This window comes from Mizuhopecten yessoensis, unplaced genomic scaffold, assembly GCF_002113885.1.
Source record: "Mizuhopecten yessoensis strain PY_sf001 unplaced genomic scaffold, ASM211388v2 scaffold10755, whole genome shotgun sequence".
Taxonomy (NCBI): Eukaryota; Metazoa; Mollusca; class Bivalvia; order Pectinida; family Pectinidae; genus Mizuhopecten; species Mizuhopecten yessoensis.
Window position 1 is genome coordinate 495,262 of NW_018408705.1, and position 20,230 is coordinate 515,491.

The window sequence follows — 20,230 nt, forward strand, 5'->3', positions numbered from 1 at the left end:
ACTTTCTATAAATGACAGAAGAAGTATATTATAGTCATACTTTCTATAAATGACAGAAGAAGTATATTATAGTCAAACTTTCTATAAATGACTGAAGAAGTATATTATAGTCATACTTTCTATAAATGACAGAAGAAGTATATTATAGTCACACTTTCTACATTTGACAGTAAAAGTCTATTGTAGTCATTCTTTTTACAATTGACAGGCAAAGGCTACTAAAGTATAACCCCAAAATACCGCCACCTTCCGTTAAAAGACATTTTGGCGGTACAACGAGTTGTCTCTGTTAAATGACAGGTGGATGAACGCTTGTTTATTTTGGGGCATATATCAAACACTTATCAATGAAAACTCAAATATACATGTATTATATATGCAATTTTTAATATACACACCGATTTTGAAAGAATAATTAGTTCGGAAATATTGATTTCGATCTGGTATTATGATCACTGTGTCACATGCAAGATATACACTTTACGAGTACTGCAGCGAGAGTGTCAGTTTTACGTGCCCATATTTATAGATTTACTTACAATCGTCAAGTAATGTCTGCGTAGCGGTGCCAATATTCACATTTCTCTACTGCAAATGCCATCATTTCTGTACGTCAGACTCTGTAGTCAAGTGTAAGTGTTCGATTAAGTAAAGAACCGTCTCAATATCCTGTTTCACGTCCCCACAACCCAGGCGGATATCGTCAAGAGTCTGTCTCGTCGGGATATTTTCACCTCAAGAATGTCATCGTCTGATAATACCTGGGTGGGTTGCAAGCATCTGATAATTTTGATAAACTGTCTCATAGTCAAACGTAAATCGGGATTGAGATCAAGTCCGTTTGGACTTGTTGTTACACGACAATCGTTGAAATCCGCATCTGCACCTTCATCTGGGATATAGTCAGATGCGGTACGTCACAGTCACGTGGCAAACAATACAGTATTCGCATTATGAGCACAACGGCGTTGTCCCGTTGGTATCATTAAATCAATTTCTTGTTGGTCAAATTTTCATCCACAGTCCGGCGTTTAATTGTAAAATGAATTGAATATCTTCACAACCTGTGTCCTTTTTTTGAGAAGCCATGTGAGAAGCCATATGTGAATGAATTAATAAATAACTGATAGAGGTAATATGGTAAATTGTATTCAGATGTAAATTAATAAATTGATTACACACACATACTATACATAATTACAACATCTAAAACTGACCCCCCAGGGCTGGGTCAACTGTAAAATCACCGATATAGGTCAATTTCACGAGTGAGCGTGGTGGTGTGTTGTCAGGGGCCAACAAAGGGGTATTTGAACGACTGTTCTCAAAGCATTGTGGCATATGGCGGTACCAGAGTTTGGCGGTATAACAGATTCATTTAAGTGTGGAGAACTTGTTTCTGACAAAATTGATGGCGGTATGCGAGTTTGGCGGTACAACGGGTTGCGATACATCAAAGTTATACTGTATAGCCATACTTTCTATGATTGACAGAAGTCTACTGTAGTCATACTTTCTAAGATTGACAGAAGTCTACCATAGTCATACTTGCTATAATTGACAGAAGTCGACTACAGTCATACTTTCTATGAATGACAGAAGTCGACTATAGTCATACTTGCTATAATTGACAGAAGTCTACCATAGTCATACTTGCTATAATTGACAGAAGTCTACCATAGTCATACTTGCTATAATTGACAGAAGTCGACTACAGTCATACTTTCTACGATTGACAGAAGTCTACTTTAGTCATACTTTCTATTCTTGACAGAAGTCTACTGTAGTCATACTTTCTATAATTGACAGAAGTCTACTATAGTCATACTTTCTATTCTTGACAGAAGTCTACTATAGTCATACTTTCTATAATTGACAGAAGTCTACTATAGTCATACTTTCTATGATTGACAGAAGTCTACTATAGTCATACTTTCTATGATTGACAGAAGTCTACTATAGTCATACTTTCTATGATTGACAGAAGTCTACTATAGTCATACTTTCTATGAATGACAGAAGTCGACTACAGTCATACTTTCTATGAATGACAGAAGTCGACTATAGTCATACTTTCTATGAATGACAGAAGTCGACTACAGTCATACTTTCTATAATTGACAGAAGTCTACTATAGTCATACTTTCTATGATTGACAGAAGTCTACTACAGTCATACTTTCTACATTTGAGAGTAGAAATCTAATATAGTCATACTTTCTATAATTGACAGAAGTCTACTGTAGTCATACTTTCTACAATTGACAGAAGTCGACTATAGTCATACCTTGTAATTATAGTCATACTTTGTACATTTTATAGTAGAACTCTACTTTAGTCATGCTATCTACATTAAACGGTAGAAGTCGAGGGTGAAACTATACTTCACTACATTTGACAGTGGAAGTCTTGTATTCAAATGTGCCGAAGAAGATCAACATGAAGCAATGTTTACTGGTTAATACCTTCTTTAGTGTTGTAGCTCTCATGGAGGTGAATATTTTCTTATTTCCAGGTATAAGAAACTTCTGCCAGTATAGAAACTCTGGTTTCTGTAATCAAATCAAAACAGGGGTTTGTTTCTAAACATTGTGTTAAGTATACCATATATTTCATTTATTTCACAACAATATACAGTCTATAAAATTTACAAGGAGGGGGAGAGGAGGAGGGTGCAGTATGATGGTAACTATAGACACACGAGGTCAGCTGGTTAGTACAGACTACGATCAATTATCTGCCCTTCGTTACGGTATAATATCAACTTAATAATTCACAAGGCTGAGAGAATCAAAGGTGAACAATGTGAAATCCAGTAAATTCTTGTTATAATGTCATCATTTTCCCACGAGGAAGTTTGGTGTAATAAAGTGTTTTGGCAATAAATAGTGGGAAATATATAAAGGATCTCTGAAAAAAAGGAGAAAAGGGGACCTTGAAATATGTTGGCGGTAAGCGAGATGACAAATGAAACAAGGGGTATTATATTGAGATTTTACTTTATTCCTTTTACCTACTAGAATCCTTTGCAGTTTTGGGAGTAGCCAAGTATTTCACAAGGCAGCATCTAATAATTATCAGAATTTTCTGAGGACTGTTGTCTTTTTATTCAATCACTAAATACAGAGCTGATACCAATCAATATATTTTACCTTGACAATGATGTTAACAGTGTGAGGGAGCCGAATACAAAACAGTAGATCCGTTTTCACTCTGTTGGAAAAAAGGTTATAGTCATCATTTAAGCTACAAATGTAGGTAAAATACAGACAAGACCTTCCAGTAAACTCCAACAGTTTCCATCCCATGATTCCTGAATTTCTTAGGCTTTTCATCCGATCATAAAATTTGAGCTAGCTTATATTTGCATACATATCAGTTTGAGTATTATGGGATGTTTTTGCGAAGCTATGGCTTTCAATGACATCATAGAAGAAACTCAGTATGGTTGTAGCAAAATGTTTTGGATAGTGATTCGATCACAAGTAACTAACTAATAAACTAATATATGTATGTTGAATCATAAGTATGCTTTTGCTCATTCACAATAGGTATCTGTGATTTGATAGTTTTCCACACTGCTGAAGCTAACCAAATTTGAAACATAAGCTTACACCTATTTTGATACAAGTACGAACAAAATTAATTTAGAAAGAAGAATTTAAACAAACAAAACATATTTGCACCTGTGGATTTCCCCAACAGCTTCAATAGTGGTGACCATGTCTAGACAGCCTGGCTTTATAGTGTCCCTACAATAACAATGCAAAGTATAGCAGGCAATCCATAGTTCCCTTCCTCTGGTGCAGGTTCTGGATCAAAAAATTACAAAGGGCCATAACTCTGTATATAGTGTACAGACAAATGGAGAAGTCAGGTATAGCAATAAGTCTGTTACTGAAGGCAGACTGTACTGATTTGCAGAGAATCACTCAAGAAGAGTGAAGACACAACGTCCCTTTAGGTCGAAAATCCATTGCAATTCATCACCATGAATACTTGAAGTATACAGAGTCCAGGCTAATAGCTCATCAATGAATTTCAACGGAGCTTGGACAACACAACAGAATCTTGCATATAGATGATTTATTTAAGCACTGTGTAAGCAAGATTCTGCAGAGTTGTCCATGCTCTGTTTTAATTCATTGACTTGAGGAGAAGTCATGCAGGCACAGCTATTAGTTTGGTTCTGATGCCAGACTTTACCGGCAAGTGGAGACATTGGGTATAGCATTTAGATTGTTTCTGAAGCCACACTATACTGACTTGTGGAGAAGCAGGGTTGATGCAGCTTTTACAGAGAGGACTGGGAGTTGTTTGGACAGGAGAGGTTGATATGAGGCACATCTCATCAATACTGGCTTAGCACACAACTCCAGGTAACATTTACCTGTGATAAGAATACAGTATTTAATACATGATGACGTCTTTAATTTCTGAACAAAATACCTAAACTGGCACAACACATATAATTATCTTTCCCCTCATCACATATAAAGACGAATGTTTTTTAAAAGTAATGTGATGATGAAATAAATAGTTTTCTTGCTAATTATTTATTCCACATTTTTTTCAGGGAAGATATAATAGGTGCCCATGGATTTTTTTTTCAAGTTTTTATTTATTCAGGCATAACTAAGATAATTTTTTAAAATCAATGAAGTCTATAACAGGACTGCATGCATATTACTATTTGTTAAAGTTTCACAGTTCAACAAACTACATAATGATTGCTAAAAAATATCATCTGGCTGACTGTCTCTCACTGTGAACACAAAACTTATATTGAATGTTACCAATATTTCGAAACATGTTCAAAATATTTCCCTTATAATACGTTTTAGGTTTTTGACTACCTCTCTTTATAATGATGAGGTTCCAGGACGGGAACACTGCCCACTGATCTAACAATCCCAGCAACTCATCACAGTCAGAGTGTCTCACCTATTTAATGATAATCATTTAATCAAAATAATAACACAAACAGGTGATTAATCAAAACAATGACACACACAGGTGTAACATTTATAAGATGTTCAATCTATTTTTGCCTGTTTGTCTATTGAATTTCTGAACAAAGTTCTTCTTAAAATTTGTGGGGTTTTTTTAATACACAGAACATTTTAATGGAAAAACCCCACATAAATGATTAAACTGAATAATACTGAAGATAATACTAAAACTTTAAAGTTCCTCGTTTCATTTAAACACTACTTTTTATAAGATATAAATGAAAAGAAGGATTCTTTTTTTTAAATTATTAAATGAAACATGTAAGAAAAACAGAATGATCCGTTTTACCTCAACAGGGAGAGAAGATGTTGAGTCCGATATGACTAGCTCTCCTGGCTGATCTGGTAAGGCTGTTGTCAACCGTCCAACTAAAATGCACCTGCAGCGTAATAAAAACATGTTGCTGTCAATCACGACATTCAAACATGACATTCCTTTCATGCTCAGACATTTCTAAAACAGCAAAAAAACTTTCATTATATAATAATACATAACACAAAGCCATTACTGATCAAGTATTAAGCCTAATGACGATCAGTATTCTCTTATTGACAAGCATTGCTTATTCCAGCCTGATTTACCCAGCAAGTTGTTTAACACCATGGCCAGTAAGTCATATTTTCAACTCTCATATTTTAAGAAATAATTATCAACATCAGAGGCAAACATTCTATTTTTAGTCATCAATCAGATGCTACCAGTAATTTGAATCCTCACAAAAGAACTATTACATTTTCATTGATGAATTTAGATAATTGTGAAAATACACTGGAAAAAGAAATGTGTTGTTAAGTTTTTGAAATGATCCGACTCTTTGTCTCAAGATTTATTACATGTACTGCTAACCTTCTATAATAAAAACATGTAAATGTGCATCCTTTTGTTAAGACAACAAAACATCAATTATTCTAGCAAACCTTTTGTTTTTTAATGTCTCCTCCGAGACTCGGCCATCTCCAGCTGTGGGTGGTGTGGCGAGTGGAGCTGTGAGCTGGCTATGGAAGGCCCTGTCCTGTCCCCTACACCAGGCCAAGTCTACCCCCAGACACTGTACCAGGGTATCCACATCCTGACAGACCTCCACCACTGTACCCAGTACATCCTCTACAGCGACCCCAGCCTCCGCAGCCACAGGCCTCCACACTCTATACACACTCTCAAGCCATTGAATATGCTGTAAACATAGTATATTGATTAAGGATTTTCATTAGCATAGCGAAAGGAATGAAATATGATGTTATTATTACGTAGACTTATCTTGAGCTGAATTAAAGAGTCAAGTACGCCCTTCTCATTAAGACTAAATTGTTCCCCTTCCACAGTAAATCCATAATCATACAGCTATTATAGGAACAAGGCATTTTCTAGATTTCAATTTCAAAACTATAATTACTAATATTATATTCTATATATATAATATATATGACCAAAGTCAGGCTCCTGACTAACACTTGATCCAATTGTTGCCTCTGTATAGTATGCATTTAATAAAATTGATGACAGAAGATTATACAAAAGTTCATTACACTGTGTTGTGTTGATTTGAAGCCATACAACTGAGATTTTTCCAAAAAGTCTGTTATATCTTTATCCATACACCCTTCTTCATCACAGACAGTCACATGTTGGGATCTTGTTGTAAACTGTCAAACCTTGAAATGCAAATATAAAAGATACAAATATTACCAAATGCAGCATTACAAAAAATAAATGTTACCCCATGTTATGTTGTTGGTAGATATTTGATTTGTTAAAATTGTAGAAATATAGAAAATGGACATTGGAGCTATGTTAATATGAAATTTACTGCAAATATAAAATGTTCATCTATAAACTTTTATCAAGAGTGAATCTGCTTTAAAATAAATTCTTACAACAAAATTGATCGAAAATTGATAAATAAATCAAACAATTCAGATTGCACTATAATGAGATGTGATCAAGCAGTAGAACTACATGTACAGTTTCTTGTATCTTGGGCATTTGCTTTTTAGTGACCTGTCACATATCGAACTAAAACCTGTGACTTTGCCCAAAAGATGCTTCATCTAACAGCTATGAATCCCATGACTATTACAGCTAGTTTTACTTTAGCTGTAAGCAAGATTGCCACTTATTCTTAATTTCTTTTATCATCTTTTACCTAACACTACATGTACATGCATTTAGCCTTAAAATATACATCATATGCCTGGAAGTGTTCACATGTTAACCTCTGTATACATATAATCTATTTTTTTAAATTAAGCAGCATCTTTAATTTCTTTGAAATGTTTTATTCTACAAAAATGGTATAACCTCTCCTAAAAGAAATGGAGGGGTACTCTCTGCAGCTTATAACCCTTGGTACGCTCGGCTGATATCTCTGCTGTATGAAAATGAGTAGGAAAAACTAGCAATGTGGTCTAAACGGGTGTTACAAATGATGGCAGACACAGTGGCTTTAAGATTCAGTTTTTCTTGAAGTTTTTCTTGAATAAGGTGCATGTCTTGTTGTATATCTATATTACACTGGAAGACCTTGATTCTGATATGATTCTGGGGTTGGAGAAATGTGCATAACATTTATATTGTTGTTAAATTATTGATTAAAGTGTCTAAGGTTTATTTGTCAGATACTGTCAGAGAAGTTGTTCCAGTCAGTGACGTTAAGTGGAAATGACTTTTGAAAACATCAGTCTTACAATGAAACAACCTAAAGCTAATTTCCCTGGGTTTTTTATCTGGTTAAAATGTTGACAAGGCTAGCGCTTGGTTTACATGTATAGCAATTAATTATAAGTAGCCCTTTCACAATTTTATGAAACAACAAGTTGATGATCCTGTCTATTTACCGGTTTTTACCTGTCCAGTCTTTTTTAAGCATATCTGCTTCTTGACCCCCTTATCCGGATTGGGTACTTTATTTAGTGCCACACTGCACAATTTCTATTCTATATTCCATTACTCAATGTCATATGGTTAAAAAAAATTTACACATTTGTCACTTGGTCACATACTATTTTATATTTGTTTATTATACTAGTATCTTCATGGAGTTGTGAAAAAATGCCTAAGAATGGATTCTGTTCCACTTCCTTGAGTATATGGTGATCAATTTGGTGAGTGTAGGTGCGAGCACAGGGACATGAGAATAATTTGTTACAGCTATATATTTGGACCTAAACTAGGGTGTTCACAGTTCAGAGTAATTTTACACATTTAGATAAACTTTTGGTAAAAAAAGCCATCCCCAAAAAATTTGTAAAATTGTCTGTTGAATTGCTGATGTGGCATCGTTGAAAGCTAGTTCAAGCTTGTGGTGATGCATCATTGTTATTTCTTCACTCGCGACTTACTTTTCCAGTTGCGCACTTATTATTTCCTTAATCATAATAGTGTAGCGATGTCTATGGTAATAATGGGATTTAAAAATTTAAAACAATTCCACTCGTTTGTTCACATTCACATGTAGATAAAAGGGTTGAGCCCTTCCGTTGTAGAGTTTGCATAAAAAACAACCTCAAACTATGTAGTTTCTTCTAAAAATTTGAAATGATACCCACCACATAGAGTGTTACAAATACGGTTGGGCTCATATATGTAAAACTGAAAACTGTTCCTGCAATTTGGTTTGCTTTGCTGGCTGCTTTTAGGTCGTCGATGTGAACTCCCAGATCTTTTTCACTATTCACCTTAGTGATTTTGATGGTGTTTCCGTACTGCGTCAGCGAGTAGTTGGATGACATGGGTTTTTGTCCAATTTCTATATGCTTGCATTTGTCCACATTCAGCTTCATCATCTAATTTTCTGTCCATTGGCACATTTTGTCGATACACTGTTGCAGTCTAGCTCGATTTTCTGGGGTTGAATTATTAGCTGATATTTTGGCGTCGTCCGCGAATAGTTTTGTAGTACACTCCAATACATCTGGCATGTCATTGAGATATTATCAAGAACAGAATTGGCCCGAGTACACTCCCTTGTGGGACCCCGCTTAGTACTGGCAGACTCTTTGAGGGAGTTCCATTGATTATGACTTGTTGGGATAGTCCTGTCAGGAATGCTCTAATCCAGTTTAAGATTTGTCCTTTGATCCCACATTTTTCCAGTTTGTAGATTAGGAGCCTATGATACACTTTGTCAAAGGCTTTGCTAAAATCCAGGTAGATTACGTCAATGTTTTTCCCCTCATCAAGTGTCTTGTTCCATTCTTCCAGGATTTCTAATAGTTGGGTGGTGCATGATTTTCCTGGACGGAAGCCATGTTGGTGTTTGGTAAATATTTCGTTTCCTTCCAGGTAAGCCATTAGTTCGTTTTGGATATTTTTTTGCAGAATTTTGCATGGAACCGAGGTAAGACTGATTGGGCGATAGTTTCCTAGGATGGTTTTGGTACCCTTTTTAAATATTGGTGTAACATTCGCTTCCGTCCAATCTTTAGGCAATGCACCCTCATCTATCAAATGACTTTTTGAATTTACGATTTGTAGTGGTTTGGCTATTGCATCACGTTTCAACAATGAATTTTGGGTGTAGGTTGTCGGGTCCAGGAGCTTTGTTGGGGTCAGTTGATCTTATGGCCGTAATAACTTTTTCTTGCGTCAGTTCTATGGATTCCAGTAAATTTTCGTGGGTTCTCTCCCTTAGTTCTGGTGGCGATCTGTTGTCATCATGAACAAATACACTGGAGAAGAATTCATTCAGTACATTTGCAGTGTCTCTACTATTTTCTGTCAGTTCTCCATTGTTTTTAACTACTCGTTGTACAGTTGTTGTCTTGGTTTGGGTTTTGTTCTTGACATGTTTCCAGAAGAGTTTTGGGTTAGTCTTGATTTTCGTAGACAGGTCTTTTTCGTAGTTGTCGGTTGATTTCCTTAATAACATGATGTATCTATTCCTAGCAGGTTTATAGTTTTCAAAGTTTATAGGTGTTTTACAGTGAAGGTATTTAGTCCACTTCCGCGCTCTTTCCTTTCTTGCTTCACAGGCAGTTTGGTCCAGACATGATATACTAGAGGCTCTGAGGCTGTGGAGTTACTCCCTTACTCTCGGGTATGAATTTTTCAATAATGTTATTGAGGGATACAGTAAGAGAATTCCACGCCTCGTTCACGTCCTGTTTATGTTCAATGTCGGTCAGGTCAAGCTTGAGGATTTCGGTGTTGATATTGGGATAATCACCTTTGTACAAGTTCTTCCTATTAGTTTTTGGTGTTTGTCCGCTTGAGGTGTTTAGGTTACAAACATAATCGAATGTAGCTCAACCAAACTATTTGCAGACGACTCCAAAATATACAGGAAAGTTGGAGGTGACTCGGATCATGATAGCCTACAGAAGGATCTGGACTCTGTATGCATTTGGACTAACATTTGGCTCGTGAAACTGAACATCAACAAATGTAAATATAGACCTATACTAATGTCAGGAATAACAACTTGCGCTGAATTTTGTTGGGTGATCCGACCAGAATTTATTCAGTCTGTTCTTAAACATGTCTCAAAGACCTGAGCTACCCCGAAAGACTGCTTAAGTTAGGGTTTCCAACGCTAGAATACAGACGTATCAGAGCGGATGTGATCGAATTATTCAAAATTATGGAGGAAATTGACATTGTAGATATAGGACAAAATGTTTATAAGAGGGCACCCGGTTGGAACACGAGGAAATTCAGAAAGCTGTTCAAGAGGAGAACAAATAAGGCCATATATAGTAACCTCTTTAGCAATAGAGTTGTAGAGGTGTGGAACAGTCTACCCGATAATGTGGTCAATTCTCCAACTGTGGACACTTTTAAGAACAGACTGAATAAATTCTGGTCGGATCACCAAACAAAATTCCGCACAAGTTGTTATTCCTGACATTAGAAGGTTTATCTATACACCGGAAGTGAAAAGTGTTTTTAACAAGTATTTTAACATATATTCAAACGTGCCACAAGGAAGCTCACTGCTTTCAATTGGCGTCATCGCTATATGAACTATATGAACTGAATGTTAAAATAACATGGTCACTTTTTCCAAGACTCTCCTTGTATTGCATGTTGTTAACCATATTCTCTTCATTAGTGAATATTAAGTCTAAAGTCGATGGGGTTTCCTTGTCACGACATCTTGTAGGCTCATTAACATGTTGGTACCAATAGTTGTCCATGATAGTTTCTACAAACTTGCTGGCTGGGTGGTTGTCGCCTACTATATTAGTAGTCATGTTCTCCCAGTCAATTTCTTTGTAGTTGAAGTCACCAACTACCAGTATGTGTGTGGCATGGTGGTTTCCAATATTAAGCAGAACTTCGTCGATTTTTTTGTTGTTGGTTTCTGTACTGTTTGGACTTCTACCTTTATTAAGTTCGATAGTACATGCATGACTACTCCAACAATGTTAGAGGTTTTAGACGGCGAAAAACTTTTGACATGCGGCAAAATCATATCCGAAAGAAAAAAGGCCGACCAGCGACCTCTCATGTTATGGGAGTAATGCATGACATGAATGCCCCCCGTCACCATGTGAAATTAGTTTCAGTGTTTGATGTTTGACGGGGACGGCGCGCCTCCCCCTCCTCCCGCCTATATATGACTGGGGGCATAACAAAATATAAATGAACACAAATTAACCTTCTGTATATCCCAAAACTTCAGTTATGGATAATTAAACGTAGCACGCCTTCTCATTCGACCATCCCTGTTGTTGTTTACGTTTTCGGTTTGTAATCTCCCGCCATATTGACGGTAACGTAAAACGATCAATGTAGTAAATGTATTCAATTATTCAGTCATTATTGTTAAATATTTAAAAAAGCAACAGAGAATATTTATTATACATTTTTATATCACCTACATCATTAACAAATTCAAAATTCTGAAGATTTATCAGACGTATGTCGTAAATATCACATGATTTTGACTTTGTGCTGACATTTTTTTATTACCCATATAAATATATCCGGATACATGTTTCCTTAAAGGATTTTCATGATTGATGTGAATGATAAACTGTAATAAAAATCATGAAGAGTATTTAAATATTATCATTACGATTGAAGTAAGTGTGCAAATTTTGCGCAAATATTGTCTTCTATACTGTAAATAATCTGGACAAAATTTAGGTATACTTTTCCCCCCATTCACGCTTCTTTCGGGTATTCTCTTATCATTTCTTTCATTTGAATAGTTTATCTAGAGGTACTCCGATCGTATAACATGGAGTGAAATGAGGACCGTTCGTTGTTTTAGCAGATAAGTAACATATTTTGGAATATTTGAAGACATATGGGAAATCATGGATTTCAGAAGGCATGTTTTAATCGTATTGGTGCTGTTTGTGTGTTTGGTGGTTGTACAAAACCAAGCTGCGTCAGCTTCAAATGATGACAGTGACGTGGACATTAACAAACGGGACAGTACTAAAAAGTCGACTACTGAAACGGTGAAGCCTGAAGTTTCTAAAGACAATTCCACATCTAACGGTACCGACCCGAATGACGATGGCTTCTTTGGTACAATTGTGGAAAATAAGGACATGTTGTTGAGAACATTGTACGTGCTCATAGGAGTAACCTCTGTGGTGATTCTGTACTTCGTTTTCCGTGCGTGGAGGTGAGTGTCAGTGGATATGTAAATGACAATGGGTTTTTTTTGAAGTCTTTATTCTTCAAATACTTTATTATATTCATGTGTTTAACAGGTCGGGCACAACGGTGCATATCATCCATATGGTTAATAATCCTGAATTTGGGGAACAGTTACCCATTTGAGTAACACTTTTATCTGTTTATTAATGAAATGGGGAATAAAGTGAAATAAAAACACACACAACATGTAAAAAAAAATATCTCGTCGTCAGAAAGCTACGTTATCGCAGCTACCCAAATGCAGGATTATTACCGATATGCACTGTTGTGTCCAACCTGTTTAAAGGTGTACAGTATCACCATGTACTTACAGTTTTAATTATAGCATGTTTGTGCGAGGAAGTTAGGAAAATGAAAGCAAGCTGATATCCTGAGTAATAGGAAGGAAGTAGGGGAATTAAAAAATGCTTTCGACAGGGATCAAATGAGCTCAATTCTTGTCAGATGATTAACGATCAGGAAAGGGAAATTTTCCACCATCTGTAAGCTACACAATCCTTACAAGTAGGTAATTAAGGTGGAGGAGCATGTACGCTGACTCTCTGATTACCTTGCAATAATACCAGGGAGTCATACTTAAATTTTGAAAAACGTCTGCAGCCAACGAGCGTTGCCATGGACAAAATCTTAAAAAATACTGAATAATGTAGTTGGTGTTTCCGGTAACCCTACTTACCCTAATTTTTTGCGCCTACCCTGAACCCTGAACTTTTTAAGGCCATTTTCATAGAAGCACTGTTTCAAAAGTATTTTATTGACAATACATATATAATACAAACATATAAGTTAACATTAAAGAAGATATAAGAACAGTATTGACAAAGGAATTAGACAACAGGCTAGCTATGCCCATATCAGTCTTCTTCTTTTTCCGGTAGCTATGTATAATGCTTAAATATATAAAATGTTGTAATTCGTTTTCCTCTCACACACATGCACACCCACACCAGCTTATGTCTAATACTCATTTTTTAAGGGACAAAACTTGCCTGAATAATAATAACAATACATGAATATTAATTTGGAATTTATCTAGCATTATAACTAAGTAACAAAACATTTTGATGATTTAATATAAAAGTCAACATGTACTGTTAAGTCAAGATTACTCTCCTATAAAAAAAGGCTATATATGTAAAATTATTTTTTGAAATAAAATTTGTTACCTATCTACTCTAAATTTTCTAACAGTAAGCACATATATATTTTTATCTGGCCTAAGCAACATCAGAAGATGCTTTTAAGTGCTTCTGATGCCAGGAACTGGATTTCAGCAATACATATCCTAGTTTTCTCTGGTCCTGACTCCAGACTTTTGACAGATAGATGTCTGGTGTTAGGCCAGAGCACATATACACTACTATATATATGAAAACTTGGAATTCTCTGACACTGTTTGGTCTCGGAAAGTTTTGAGGTGCTGACAACAAAAATCTACTCATTCTGTCTTCAGATTTTCTAAATATGCCTACAAGGACTGGTGACAAATAACATGGACAGAAATAAGTTCAGCATTTTATTAGACCTGTTACAGATAGCCATTAAATTCAGTTTAAATGTCTACTTAATTATCAATATTGCACACAACAGTAATTAAATATCAAGTAATAATAATTTTAAATTATGAAATATACATTCATTTGATGGGAAATTTTTACAATCCATAGACCATTCACCAATCTATACATTCAATTAACACAATTAATGATGGTAATAACTGTCATTAACTAATAAAGGCCAGCTTAAATATGCCAATTATGGCCAAAGTCAGATTTTGAACTAAATAATAAATTAAAGTTGAAAAAGACAAACCATACAATGCAATAGAGCTCTGTGTATTAATTCCTGTATCTACTTAATTAATTCCCTTTCCCCAAATCAGAAATCACTTATTTGTTACATTCCGCATTGTATCAAATTTAGAAGTGACTTACAAACTTTTTACAGTGTGCCAGAGGTTGACTGTCCACATCCTGTTCTACAGATCTCATTGTGTCACATGTTATTAAAAAACATTCCTATCACCCAAATCTGTACATGTATATATAACCACAAATGTTATGGTCCAATTCCCCCAAAAGTGATATTAGATATTAAAGTAGAAGTTGAGATACCAATATTTAATTGCCATGTCCAACGCCTTTATATCTTATTTTTTACATCAACTTCAAACAAAACAGTTTTGCATATATGTCCTGACAGACAAATACATGTACTAAATTATACAAATGTAACGGGTAAGCATTTATTCTCCTCTATGGATACAAAATCCCATCAAGGGAAGAATACATATTTTATATATCATTGAATAGTCTCTCTTCTAAGTGATATCACATATATATATATGAGTAATGACAACAAAAAAGATCTACCTGGGGTAACCAAAACCACATCCCTTCCCATCACTGAGTGAAATACCCAGCTTTACTACATCAAGTTACTCATGCAACTCAGATTAGATTCCAATCCTCCAAAGAAACTCTTTCAATTATCTCCAGTGTCAGCTACTATTCATTGAAAATAAGTTATTATTGACAAAGCATTCTGCATCATAGTTAACTGTTTTGAAGTTAGGATTAAAACAAAACAAAGTTTCACTAAACAATACTAATCCCATGACACAGACTAGATCAGTGTTGACAACTTGTCATGCATGGTTTGATTTCTTGCACAAACACCTTTGTGTGGTACGTCATAATATAATCAGAATGTAATGCAATGTAGCAATGACCTTGACCTTCAACCTATAAACTAATGATAACAGAAACATTAGGTATGTACATTATTTTAATTTATACTAATCCTCTAGAGGTGATAACTGCAGCATCCATTTCATTTTAGTGTGATATTAGACTAAATGTATATAAGCATCTTTTCTCATATCTTCTTGTGCATTTTAAAATTTAAAAAAAATCTTTGAATTAAGAGCCTTCCTGAACTTCGATGGTGTAATTCATTTTCTGAAGAAAGACACTGATTGTAAAATGAACTGGGTCACATACATGCATGTTCAGCAAAATTCACTAGCTTGTGTTAATGGACCAGTGGCTAAATGGGTTCTTGTTTGGTAAGCATTACCCATTAAGAATCTACATAATAAAGCCATTTTGTGCCTTTTAAAATATATGGCCTAATGTCATTAATTGTGACGTATGTGTAGACATATTCAAGGGCTCAATCTAGCAGTAGGCAATGTGACCATTGACTTTTATGATTTCAATCTATCTACTACCGGTAAAAGTAAAATCTCCCTCTGGTCACCGACACTTAACCAAATCAAATAACAAACTGATTGTAGTAAAAATCAATTATGCCCCAGAGGTTTCAACAACTTCAGAGCAACTTTAGATTTTAATGTGCCACAGGGCTAGAAATTTATTTCAAAAATCACAAGTTACAAGTTGGGTTTGTATTTTCCAATTTTACTTACCAAATGTTATTAACATGGTCATAATAATATCAAATTTTGACTGGTCACAATTGGGCTAGCAGTTTCGAATTCTAAAACCACTAGCCAAGCCAGACATTTCACTAGTCTGAGACTAATGGGCTACCATTATTGTCTAGCCCTGAGCCAATAACCTTGTCTTGCTAATTTTCTGTACTCCATATAATAAGAATCCAAGCTCATTTCCTTTTAGGACTAAGGTTTATGTCATTTTCAGCTGAAACAGATTTATAAATTTCAAAAATGGACTCCATTAGATGTACATTTTGTAAGCTGTAATAAATATCCTTATAAATGTCATAATAATTCATTTATTTAAAGTGTCAGACAAATTAATTGAATCATAAACATAACACGGGAGTTAAAATCAGCCAGTAAAACTTACAAAAAGTTTTCAGCAGAAATATATATATATATACTTTTATTTTACGTTTATTACCGAAAAACATGGAGTTTTCAGAGAAAATTTTGTTTCCTGCCCTATTGACTCCCAGTAAACCCAAGTGGAATATAAAATGGTCTGGATTGGGTGTTACCATGCTATAGTGTTTTGTACATGTGTAACATTCAAGTAAGGTGGCAATGTGAAAAAAGATGCTATACAAAGCACTGTTCCACTAAGAGTTGAAAGACATGTGGGGGTATTAGCAAGGTGGCATAGGACAAAAAGGCAGCTCTTTAGAGGACCTTGTATTGTATAAATTGTATGAATTATTCTAGGCATAAAGGCCACTGTATCAAATCATATGCCATATAATTATATATATAATCTATCAACAAAATGTTAAAGCAGTATTTACTATTAACTGCTTATGGTAAAAAAAAATAATAGCACAGGCCAGTTGTCATACATCTGAGAGAAAAAGAAATCACTTGCAGCTTAACAGTAGACAAGGCCCTAAAGGCCGGGAAGCAAAAGGCTTCATATGACCTAATTAGCTGTTATATAAAGCTGTAAAATTTCAACCTGGGGTTAATAATTGATTATAAAAAGGTACATACTAAATAGGAGGTAACTGATCATGAGCAAAGCAAGAAGATATGTGTCAACTCCATCACATGATTTTCTTTATAACAAAATCCATACTATGTTAAAAGATGGAAGACAGACTAGCTTGAGCTTATCTTGATGTAGGTCTCATGAAATTTTCATTTCCTTTCAGAATAAGAGGACGGAGATCAAAGTCTAGAAAGTATGGACTTATCACAACACGAGGATCAGATCTGGAAATGGCACCATTAGATGCGGATGACGAAGATGAGGACATGACAGTTTTTGAAATGAATGACAGACATAAATAACATTTCAGAAAATTAAACTCATCCCAAGTAGGTATTCTGATAACAGATTTATTGTGGCAATACTAGTTGAAAATGAAGGTAAAAATATACCTGATACAATTTGACCAAGTATTGACTCCTTGTCCGCAGTTCTAGTGCTACTGTTAGTTGTTACGTGTAATGTATGTTATGTTGACAGATTCTACATTTCAAATGTGATTCAAAATATAGATGTAGTTTGTAACTTTGTATTTAAATACTACATTGTACTTTCACTTGAGTATGTGCCTTTGATTCATGAAGCATAAACGATGTCCATTTTCAATATAGGAATAAATCAACATTTATGAGTGTACTGAAACACAAATATAGCCTGTTTGACTCTTTCACTGTTTCATTGAAAAAATGGCTTTCCTTACAATTAAGCAGTATATCATACAATTTTCAAGTGTCTGCTTTCATTTTCAAAGTCACTGTTTAATTTCAAAGGTCATGTAAACCCCATTTTTCTGATGAATTGATTACCAAATAAACAAATATCATTTTACTGGGACATCCATGATATTTTAGCATAATTTTAGTGTGTATGATCAATGAAACTCCAGTATACAAAGAAGAATATATATATGAAACTATTTCTTTTGTTTTTCCAGATGTGGCCTTCTCTTTTCCTCTTTACATTCCATGATGTAGCCGTTGAGGAGTAGCATCGCAATAACCTCCAACCCACTGACAAACAATGACTTGAGCGGACATCCAAATAACCTCCAACCCACTGACAAACAATGACTTGAGCGGACATCCAAATAACCTCCAACCCACTGACAAATTATGACTTCAGCAGACACCCAATAACCTCGAACCCACTGACAAGAAAAAATGGACACCCACATAACTTTCAACCCTCTTGGTCTCTCTTTTTCTGATACTATGGAGATCATTGGACAATGGCATGTAGACCTTTATGAACAGCCATAGTGACACACAATATCTTGCCATTACGTTGAAATAGTTTTGTCCTGCTTTGCCATTAAAGCAACTGAGTTTTATTCAAACATTTTTGTTTATGAGGAGAACATCTGAACAACAGACCAGAATACTTTATCCCAGAATGCATTAGTCCAAGGTTAGCACAAATTGTTGGTGACATTTAAAAACAAGACAGATCTGAATGGACTGAAATCCAGGTGTGATGTGCTATGTTCAGCCTGATAGGATCCAAGCAATCTAAAGGAAGGAACATTTAGTTGGATAGTATTGAAAATGGCAAGAAATTTATATCATTGATGATGTTTATGTTGTAATTATACTTTGTAGTCAAACATTGTAAAATATAATGTAATGGAACATTGAAAAATTAATCATAGCTGTTACATAATCAGAAGGTAAATTCTGGTTATATAAAATCCCAAAGATTGTTGTCTTGTGTTTGTTAATTGGTCCATATAATATCTTTGAAAAGACCGATTTATTTCCATCTTGTTGCATCATTGCTGTAAGTTCAAGTACCTTTGCTAAACAATACTACCATTATATCATTTAATTGATGTTAGATTCGTTTTGGGGACTTTCTTTTTTTGACCTGTTTCTTATAAAACATTTCACCCATCTAAGTTTCATAGTTCCTTGTGTTACAAGGTCAAATGTGACCAATGAATAGCCTTGGAGGTGGTAAAATACTGAAGTGTTAACTTTCATCTTGTCATACTGTTACTATATTTAATATATCATTTGTCAGTGATAAACACACATATAACTATAGAATACTGCATGTGGAGTTCGCATTGTCTTGGGCCATTATTCATGAAAACATTTTTCATGGTCAGACTTATTTTCTGTGCCTACGCACGGCATTCCTTGTTCCTGTGAGCATTACGAATTTGTTTTTCTGCATTTATTCGGTAGAGAATTTGGGATCAAATACGAAACCGAAAGCTGTTTTTAGCGACTTGATTTTTGTTTTGTCTGTATCACTTGTTTTCAGCAAATAACAAGGAATATTATTTGAGCACAGAGTTTATGCTTGAGCGTTAGAGTGGTTTCCTGAATATGGCCCATGATATGAGGATCATTGGATGTGAGTTGTTGGTTAAGGTTATACTGTACTGGCTAGGTTAAAAAATTCATGTTTCCTTCGGTAAGTTTTCATCAAATTGGTAGTTTGATATTAAATTTGTTCCCTAAGATAGTAATTTCTTACATAGAGTTAGTGCTTGTTCAAAATTGCTAAAAGGGTGTTTTTGGACACATTTTATATGAGTTACATATTTAGAACAACTGGAAACATGTATTTTTTATCTTGGCCTTTTGGTGATTTTTTTTGTAATGCATAACGCTTTATGCTTTATGTGGTGTATCCATGAAGGGAGTTTGAATCTGTATTCTGGAGGTTTGGAGAAATATTAATGATGTTTATATACTCGGATATCTTCTTGTCCTTTACAACTACATGTACATTCAACTTGTTTTGTCCCATATTATTTCTGTGATTGACTTTATTGTAGATTGTAGTCTTTGTTTGAAAGTTTTATGTTTGAAAGTTCTTTATATTTTCATTTAGAAATGTGTGCTTAGTTCTGCAGCCTTGGAATAACATAATGCACATGAAATGAAAGCAATATCTCATTTCAAGTATTTTTTAACATCTTTTCTAGCAAATTAATACAAATTAGTAAAATTTTACAGATAAACCTGTCCATAAGGACCATTTACAGGAGATTGTTAAAGATGTCTTTGATGACTGTTGGTCTTTAAAGGCAGGTTTCCAAAAATAAATTGTGAAGTTGGTTGTTACATGTTTATTTAGACAGTTCATTTAAGTATATACAGTAAAACCTTGTTATACTGCCACCATTTGTCCAGGGAAATGTTGGCG

At 34.8% G+C, this 20,230-nt stretch overlaps 2 protein-coding genes across 2 annotated transcripts in view; one reads left to right on the forward strand and one right to left on the reverse strand.

The window, feature by feature from the left end:
* The window catches only part of LOC110462153 (CST complex subunit CTC1-like), a 28,643-nt gene extending 16,935 nt beyond the window's left edge, over window positions 1–11,708 (reverse strand). Inside the window, exons 1-9 of the mRNA XM_021515995.1 lie at window positions 11,611–11,708; window positions 6,539–6,664; window positions 5,930–6,186; window positions 5,301–5,391; window positions 4,856–4,943; window positions 4,266–4,389; window positions 3,686–3,751; window positions 3,152–3,212; window positions 2,465–2,551 (exon numbers count right to left, since the gene is read on the reverse strand). Of these exons, the coding sequence (XP_021371670.1) occupies window positions 2,465–2,551; window positions 3,152–3,212; window positions 3,686–3,751; window positions 4,266–4,389; window positions 4,856–4,943; window positions 5,301–5,391; window positions 5,930–6,186; window positions 6,539–6,607 (843 nt within the window). The 5' untranslated portion in view covers window positions 6,608–6,664; window positions 11,611–11,708. The remainder of the gene's footprint in view (window positions 1–2,464; window positions 2,552–3,151; window positions 3,213–3,685; window positions 3,752–4,265; window positions 4,390–4,855; window positions 4,944–5,300; window positions 5,392–5,929; window positions 6,187–6,538; window positions 6,665–11,610) is intronic.
* A 566-nt stretch (window positions 11,709–12,274) lies between these two features.
* On the forward strand, window positions 12,275–17,376 carry LOC110462154 (membrane protein FAM174-like). Its single transcript, XM_021515996.1, has 2 exons — window positions 12,275–12,591; window positions 17,238–17,376. The coding sequence occupies exons 1-2, from the start codon at window positions 12,275–12,277 to the stop codon at window positions 17,374–17,376; spliced, it is 456 nt and encodes a 151-aa protein (XP_021371671.1).
* The last annotated feature ends 2,854 nt before the right edge of the window (window positions 17,377–20,230 follow it).

What these genes read in the sequence shown, in the direction of transcription:
- LOC110462154 (XM_021515996.1), top strand. Translation starts at nt 12,275, where the DNA reads ATGGATTTCAGAAGGCATGTTTTAATCGTATTGGTGCTGTTTGTGTGT. An exon ending in TTCGTTTTCCGTGCGTGGAG is followed by an intron (nt 12,592 to 17,237) that starts GTGAGTGTCAGT and finishes ATTTCCTTTCAG; the next exon opens with AATAAGAGGACGGAGATCAA.